The sequence below is a fragment of the Salvelinus alpinus genome, chromosome 9 (assembly GCF_045679555.1).
Source record: "Salvelinus alpinus chromosome 9, SLU_Salpinus.1, whole genome shotgun sequence".
Lineage (NCBI taxonomy): Eukaryota > Metazoa > Chordata > Actinopteri > Salmoniformes > Salmonidae > Salvelinus > Salvelinus alpinus.
The window spans coordinates 393,021-401,857 of record NC_092094.1 but is presented as its reverse complement, the minus strand read 5'-3'; the positions used below and the strand labels follow the sequence as shown (position 1 = coordinate 401,857).

General features: G+C 47.9%; 1 protein-coding gene across 1 annotated transcript; it reads right to left on the bottom strand.

The window, feature by feature from the left end:
• Positions 1–2,888: 2,888 nt before the first annotated feature.
• LOC139584117 (leucine-rich repeat-containing protein 10B-like) lies at positions 2,889–7,775 on the bottom strand. The gene has a single exon (XM_071415623.1). It carries the CDS (start codon positions 6,038–6,040, stop codon positions 4,820–4,822), a length of 1,221 nt encoding a protein of 406 aa, XP_071271724.1. The 5' UTR covers positions 6,041–7,775; the 3' UTR covers positions 2,889–4,819.
• Between the last annotated feature and the right edge of the window lie 1,062 nt (positions 7,776–8,837).

The window sequence follows — 8,837 nt, the reverse complement described above, 5'->3', positions numbered from 1 at the left end:
ACCTATGGCCCTCTCTGATGCCAGCTGACCTATGACCCTCTCCTCTCTGATGCCAGCTGACCTATGACCCTCTCCTCTCTGATGCCAGCTGACCTATGACCCTCTCATCTCTGATGCCAGCTGACCTATGACCCTCTCCTCTCTGATGCCAGCTGACCTATGACCCTCTCCTCTCTGATGCCAGCTGACCTATGACCCTCTCTGATGCCAGCTGACCTATGACCCTCTCCTCTGAGTGTAGGGTGTTCTCTCTAACCTGCTTCCCATTCTATTCCCTCTGTAGACCAGGGCCCATAAGGCTCCACAGGACATGATGCCATGGGGATGCATGCTAACTGTACCTGCACAGTGGTCTCTCTCTCTTCTCTCCCTTGTTTTCTTGGTGACATTCCATCTTGTGTTTAAAACGTCTCTCCCTGCCTTTTATGGAGAAGTACCCCAGGCAACTATTCACCCCTCTCCTCTCCTCCTCTCTCTCCCTTTCTCATCTCTCTCCCCCTCTCTCTTTCTCTCCCCGTCTCTCTTTCTCTCCCCCTCTCTCTCTTTCTCTCCCTTCTCCCTTTCTCTCCCCCTCTCTCCCCTTTTCTACATCTCTCTATCCTCTCTCTTCCCTCTATCCCCCTCACCTCTCTCCCTCTCTCTTCCCTCTATCCCCGTCACCTCTCTCTCTCTCTCTCCCCCTTGCCCCCCTCTCTCTATCCCCCTCTCATCTCTTTCTCTCTCTCTCCAACTGTCTCTCTCTCTCCCTCTTGGCACAGACATGCTCAGGAGACTACTGATAACACTCCTCGCCGCTGGCAGAGGGAAGGGAGGAGGTGAAGGTCTTGTTAAGGATTGGTCATGAATACTGTACAAATGATGCTGTTGGATTGTGTGCTTACAAAGAACACAGCCACTGTCCGCAAACAAGACAAAATGGTGAAGAAACATCAACAAGTAATGGACACATTAAAGTTAGTGGTCTTCAATACATGTTTACTGTGTCTTGTATATTACACCAATTAGACGTAATATTTACTTCTAACTAGTGCAATTTTGAACGGCTTAATTATTTATGTTACTCTTCACGTTAACACCATAGATCTCTTTGTGCAGTTTTCAAAAAGCGTGCTGATCTAGGATCAGATCCCCCCCCGTCCATTTAATCTGATTCATTCTGATCTAGGAGCAGATCCCCCCCCCCCCCCGTCCATTTAATCTGATTCATTCTGATCTAGGATCAGATCCCCTCCCCGTCCATTTAATCTGATTCATTCTGATCTAGGAGCAGATCCCCCCCCCCCCCCCCCGTCCATTTAATCTGATTAACTGGGATCTAAAAGGCTAAACTGATCCTAAATCAGCACTCATCCTCAGACTGTGTCAATGTGAACCAATCAGAACTCCTCCTCTCAGACTGTGTCAATGTGAACCAATCAGAACTCCTCCTCTCAGACTGTGTCAATGCGGACCAATCAGTACTCCTCCTCTCAGACTGTGTCAATACGGACCAATCAGCCCTCCTCCTCTCAGACTGTGTCAATACGGACCAATCAGCACTCCTCTTCTCAGACTGTGTCAATACGGACCAATCAGCACTCCTCCTCTGACTGTGTCAATGCGGCCCAATCAGCACTCCTCCTCCTCAGACTGTGTCAATGCGGACCAATCAGCACTCCTCCTCCTCTCAGACTGTGTCAATACGGACCAATCAGCACTCCTCCTCTGACTGTGTCAATGCGGCCCAATCAGCACTCCTCCTCTCAGACTGTCAATACGGACCAATCAGCACTCCTCCTCTCAGACTGTGTCAATACGGCCCAATCAGCCCTCCTCTTCTCAGACTGTGTCAATACGGACCAATCAGCCCTCCTCTTCTCAGACTGTGTCAATACGGACCAATCAGCCCTCCTCTTCTCAGACTGTGTCAATACGGACCAATCAGCACTCCTCCTCCTCAGACTGTGTCAATGCGGACCAATCAGCACTCCTCCTCTCAGACTGTCAATACGGACCAATCAGCACTCCTCCTCCTCAGACTGTGTCAATACGGACCAATCAGCACTCCTCCTCCTCAGACTGTGTCAATACGGACCAATCAGCACTCCTCCTCCTCAGACTGTGTCAATGCGGCCCAATCAGCACTCCTCCTCCTCCTCAGACTGTGTCAATGCGGACCAATCAGAACTCCTCTCAGACTGTCGGCCCCAGTTACCAGCAGATGTCTTGATAATAGCAACATGCAGCGAGTCAGGGGGGTTTCCTGCGCCACATGAAATTGTGAAAATAATGTTTTCATATTTCTGTTTCGATATGATCAATCCATACATCATCTTAAACCTAATAGCAACAACAGAATCTCTTGTGCATTTGACAACGAGGCCTATTTCCCATGACATGCCTGAATATTAATAACCACTAGGCCAATAAATAAACGCGTTTCTCTAGATTATTTAACGACCTATATCAGTGTTTCCCAAACTCAGTCGTGGGTACCTCACACTATACTCAGCTGATTCACATAATCAACATATTAGGCAATATTTTAAGAGAAGTGATCGTGTCAGGGGAATACTATACCAAACTCTTTTTTTTATTTTTTTCATTGCAACATTTGATGTTTATTTCTTATTCTTATCCGTATTTATATATTTTTTTAAACTGCATTTGTTGGTTAAGGGGCTTGTAAGTAAGCATTTTACTGTAAGGTAAACGAGCTACAAGCTACAACAAGCTGTTGTATTCGGCGCATGTGACTAATAAAATGTTATTGTATTTGTTATTTTATTTGACTTAGTTCCTGGCTCAGATATTGTCCGAACATCATCTGGGAGCTGTAACAGATTCCTGAGAGGCCTGGTGAATACAGCCTCGGTCCCCTTGTGTATGAATGATTCAGTCCAACCTGATAAACTCAATCATTATTTAATGAGGCAAGATTACATTTCCTTTATACACATAATGGATTTAACAAAACAAACTATATCACATTACAAGGTAATAAGTTTACCCCCCACTTCAAAATACACACACTCAAACGTGTACGCGTTCACACACACACACACACACTCAAGCGTGTACACGTTCACACACGCACACATATATACACACTTGCGTGTCCGCATTCACACACAGCCACTCAAATACACACACACACTCACTCCATGCAGACACACACACACACACACTCCATGCAGACACACACACACTGACACACACATACAGCGTCACCGGAGTCCTGCTCTGACTTGCCAATTTGCCGAGTTGGCAAAGACGCCGTCGCCTGCCGTCATCTCCACAATGAGCAGTGCATGGATCTGTCTTCAGGTCAGTTTGAAAAACATCTAATGACTTTAGTTATTTAGTGGCTCAGCCCTGCTCTACTTCTAACTACGGAGAGAGAATGTCAAAGTCACAGATTATAGCAACAGGTTCAGGAGGCTAGTCATTAATTCATTTCACACAGGATTTACTAAGTTAAACAACCCTCTAGTTGGGCGTTGTCATGACAGCTGGAGCGTTGTCATGACAGCTGGAGCGTTGTCATAAAAAGGTCTAGCCTTGAAAGGCAGAAGAACAATATTTGAATCCACTTGAATGGATAATTAACTAACTAACATAGGCTATTAATCCTGGTGTTTTCCCTATATTGTCCACTTAGTTCTCATATCACCTCCTAGTGCAAATCAGGAAGCTGTCAAGTAGTCAGAATCTTAGGAAGGGGTCCGAGGTCTAGGAAGGGGAGGGGTCCTAGGTTTAGGAAGGGGAGGGGTCCTAGGTTTAGGAAGAGGATGGGTCCTAGGTTTAGGAAGGGGAGGGGTCCTAGGTTTAGGAAGGGGAGGGGTCCTAGGTTTAGGAAGGGGATGGGTCCTAGGTTTAGGAAGGGGATGGGTCCGAGGTCTAGGAAGGGGAGGGGTCCTAGGTTTAGGAAGGGGAGGGGTCCTAGGTTTAGGAAGAGGATGGGTCCTAGGTTTAGGAAGAGGATGGGTCCTAGGTTTAGGAAGGGGAGGGGTCCTAGGTTTAGGAAGGGGATGGGTCCTAGGTTTAGGAAGGGGAGGGGTCCTAGGTTTAGGAAGGGGATGGGTCCTAGGTTTAGGAAGGGGATGGGTCCTAGGTTTAGGAAGGGGATAGGTCCTAGGTTTAGGAAGGGGATGGGTCCTAGGTTTAGGAAGGGGAGGGGTCCTAGGTTTAGGAAGGGGATGGGTCCTAGGTTTAGGAAGGGGAGGGGTCCTAGGTTTAGGAAGGGGTTCTAGGTTTAGGAAGGGGAGGGGTCCTAGGTTTAGGAAGGGGAGGGGTCCTAGGTTTAGGAAGGGGAGGGGTCCTAGGTTTAGGAAGGGGATGGGTCCTAGGTTAAGGAAGGGGAGGGGTCCTAGGTTTAGGAAGGGGAGGGGTCCTAGGTTTAGGAAGGGGAGGGGTCCTAGGTTTAGGAAGGGGATGGATCCTAGGTTTAGGAAGGGGTCTTAGGTTTAGGAAGGGGAGGGGTCCTAGGTTTAGGAAGGGGAGGGGTCCTAGGTTTAGGAAGGGGAGGGGTCCTAGGTTTAGGAAGGGGATGGGTCCTAGGTTTAGGAAGAGGAGGGGTCCTAGGTTTAGGAAGGGGATGGGTCCTAGGTTTAGGAAGGGGAGGGGTGAGAGGCTGTGTCTGAGAGCATCGAATCCGTGATGCATTGTTGGTAAATTGTGACTGACTGATCTACAAATAATTCGAAGTAGCTATTTATGATGCAAGGTGGCTTGTAGATCAGTCAGTCGCCTGCAATGTCTGCTGCAAGGTCAAACAAGTCTAGACTTAGGAGGGCAGGAGTCAGAGCCTTTGCAGGAGGAGGAGTCAATCAGTCAGTCATCAATGCCGGCCCCCTTGTCTTCCTGGTTCCTCTAGCTCCTCCCCCTCCTCATACTCATAGTCCATATCTCCTCGTTCGTACTCCAAATCCCCAACCTCATACCCCTCCCCCTCACATATAAGCTCCTCCTTGTCATATTCTATCCCCTCCAGGTCATACTCAAGCCCCGCCCCGTAGTCGTTCAACGCCCTCTCTAACTCCGCCTCCATCTCCTTCTTCCTCCTCTCCTCCTCGGTTAGGGGCATCGCTTCGGTTACCACCTCGTTGTACTTGTGCCCAGCGTGCGATGCACTGTTCTGTTTGGCCGTCTTTAGAATGCCTTGGATCACAGGCCCATCCCCGGCCAGCACAGCCTCCTCCGCATCCCTCACATCCTGCTCCTTCTTAGCCTTCCTGTCTGCCCGATCCTGGAGCTCCTCCTGGGCCCCCTCCCCAACCAGCAGCACCTCCTCCCCCACGCCGGGAGGCCCCTCCACAGGGTTGTGGTCGTAGGAAAAGAGGCGGAGGGCGGGGAGCCGACTCAGATTAGGGAACACCGCGATCTTGTTCTTGTCCAGGTCTAAGATCTCCAGATCCACCATGCGGAGTAAGACACGGGGAAACTCTGTGAAACGGTTCCCGTATAACCATAGCCCTCGCAGAGCCTCCATACGCCACAGGTCCGGGGGCAGGGTCCGTAGCCTGTTGTCCCCCATCTGGAGGGACCTGAGGTGGGGTAAATCGTAGAGCTGGCGGGGGAAGCACGTGAAGTAGTTGCTCTCCATCCAGAGGCAGCGAAGGCTCTGAAGGTTGCGTAGCTCTGGAGGGAGAGATATCAGGCGGTTGGAGCCCAGGTAGAGACGTGTCAGGTTGCGGAGCTGGCAGATGGCCAACGGGACGTCCTCCATCTTGTTAAAGTCTAGAGCCAGGATGCGGAGGCCCTTTAGTTGGACGATGTTCTCCGGGAGGGTCCGCAGGCTGTTACCACACACATACAGCTTCTCCAGGTGGCGTAGCCCACAGATCACACCGGGCAACCTGCGGAACTTCTTATAGCTCAGATCCAAGACGGGATCTCCGCTCGCCAGCATCTCCTCCACACCTAGGGGAAGCTCATCGTCCTCCATCTCCTCCTCTTTCTTCTTCTTCCTCCTCCTCTTCTCCTCCTCCATTACTTTCACTTTCTCCCCATCCCCATCCTTCTCTTCCTCATCCTCCTCCTTCCTGGAGGAGTTGCCCATGCTACGCCCGTTGCTACGCCCGTTGCTACACCCGTGGCCCGGCAGCCTGCCGTTGGATACTGGCTGAGTCAGGATGGAATCAGGGGATGAGGCTGAAGCCTTGTCTGAGACTGGGGTTGGGACTGAGACTGAGACTGAAGCTTCGACACTGTCTGGGGTTGAGGCTGAAGCTGGTCAGGATAGGACAGTGTCTGAAGACGTGTCCGAGGCTGGTTCTGAGGCTGGTCGTGTCTGTGTCCGAGGCTGGTCTGGCTGGGGCTGGCGCTGGTTCTGAGACTGGTCAGCCCGGTCGGAGGCTCCTACTCTGAACTGAGGCTGGTGCTGGTCAGCCCGGTCGGAGGCTCTGAACTGGTGAGAAAGGATCCAGTGGCAGGACCCGCAGCAACAGGGGGCATTGTGTTCCTTAATAGGCCAGTGATTGCTCTCTGCTAGCTCAGCAGCCACAGACCAACACATGGTACTAGAAGTGGCACTGTCTGACTGCCCCACATTAGATGAAGTGTCAACTGACATCTACACATTACAATAACATTGATTTACTTGTAATTGTAAAAATATATATATATATATGTTTACCCTTATTTTAGCAGGTAAGTTGACTGAGAACACATTCTCATTTACAGCAAGGACCTGGGGAACAGTTGAAAGGATGAGGTGGGGGGGATGGATAAGCCAATTAGAGGCGTATTATCAACAACAACCAAAAGCAGCAGAGTAGTGTTTACAGAAGTGATAATAATAATAATTTAACTCAACAATATAAAGCTGAATGTTGATGATAAAACATAGTCTCTTCGTGTCTGTTTGGAGTCAGACAGAGCAGTCAACCAATGTAAATAAGACTATAAATGTCTTCCCAGAACAGATAAAATGGCTCCACAAACTTCCAACAGAAGCAAACTTGCCATTTGGGTATCATATGTTCATGTTGATGCTGTCCGCGTCTTACTGTCGGCTACTTTACTCCATGGAAGTTTTCAGTAGATATGTTTTCAGCCCTGTGTGACACACGACAACCGCAGGCTTTACACATTTCATTTTAGTTTCCATATGAGCTTGAATTCTGCTCGACAGACGGAGCAGATGTCAGTGTCACCTGTTCCACTGATCGTATGATGTGAGAACGCAGAACAAGAATTACCTCCCCAAAAAAAGTGGATACGTTCGCGCTAGATGTTCTTTTCCGTGATGACTGTATATTCCGTCCGTCGAGAGAGCGAGCGAGTCGGAGCCCAGCTTGACGCGCAGGCGGCTACGCAGCTGTGTGGTGATGTGATGTGTTGACCTGGCCAGCGGCAAAGTGAAAGAGCAAAAGGGAAGTCCACTTTGGTGATCACTCACTCTTGCTTTGGTGATGACGGTTGCGCATTTCGGGCATCGTTAATGTCGTCATCTTGGTGCCCAAAGTCACTAGACCGTCGCCTGTATACAAAATGGAGAATTTTCAATTTGGCTACTATGAAAACTATCGGTTGCGCGCTGTCGCTCGGTCCACTCTTCACTGTCGCCTCTTGATATCTCAAACTAGTGTACGTTATCCTGGTTCTCGCGTCTCGGCTGGAGATTTGCGTACAACGTTGCCTAGGACTGTCTCCCCTCCCTAGCAACCGAAACAGAGGGACATGAGAGAGCATTGTCAAACACGTACATCACATGGTTAGAAAGGGAGAGGGAAAGAGGGGGCAGGGGAGAGAGAGCGAGAGAGAGAGGGGAGGGCAGAGGAGATGGATGGGAGAGTGGGGGAGGAAAATAGGGAGAGGGAGCAGAGAGAGTGATTGAAGAGAAATAAAGAGGGGACAGAGAGGAGAAAAGAGTGATGATAGGGACCACGTGATGTGATCTAGTATAATTAAGAGTTAAAAATTGGCACATAGCAGGCTATAAAATATTCCTAGATAAAGTCTGTAATTGACACAGGATTTACATAATAGCCTACGCTTCATACCGGCCAATTATAAATAGGGAGTTGCATTCAAAATGGCAAATTGGTAATATGATTGTGTGCATGGGCACACTGGCAGCTGTATTTATTTAGGAACATGCAACGCACGCATATGATGTAATATAATACACGCCAATGCATCTACAAACAAAGGTATTTTTGTAAACCTTTGAATCATTCTAGATGAGCAGCTATGATCAGGTTTCAGAATTTTTATGTAGTCTAACTAACATAGGTTAGTAGTTGTAATAGCCAGCTTAACTAACTAACATAGGTTAGTAGTTGTAATAGCCAGCTTAACTAACTAACATAGGTTAGTAGTTGTAATAGCCAGCTTAACTAACTAACATAGGTTAGTAGTTGTAATAGCCAGCTTAACTAACTAACATAGGTTAGTAGTTGTAATAGCCAGCTTAACTAACTAACATAGGTTAGTAGTTGTAATAGCTAGCCTAACTAACTAACATAGGTTAGTAGTTGTAATAGCTAGCCTAACTAACAGGTTATTAGTTGTAATAACTAGTCTAACTAACTAACATTGTTTAGTAGTTGTAATAGCTAGCTTAACTAACAGGTTATTAGTTGTAATAGCTAGCTTAACTAACTAACATTGGTTTGTAGTTGTAATAGCTAGCCTAACTAAAATGTTATTAGTTGTAATAACTAGTCTAACTAACTAACATAGGTTAGTAGTTGCAATAGCTAGCCTAACTAACTAACATTGGTTAGTAGTTGTAATAGCTAGCCTAACTAACTAACAAAGGTTAGTAGTTGTAATAGCTAGCTTAACTAACTAACAAAGGTTAGTAGTTGTAATAGCTAGCTTAACTAACTAACAAAGGTTAGTAGTTGTAA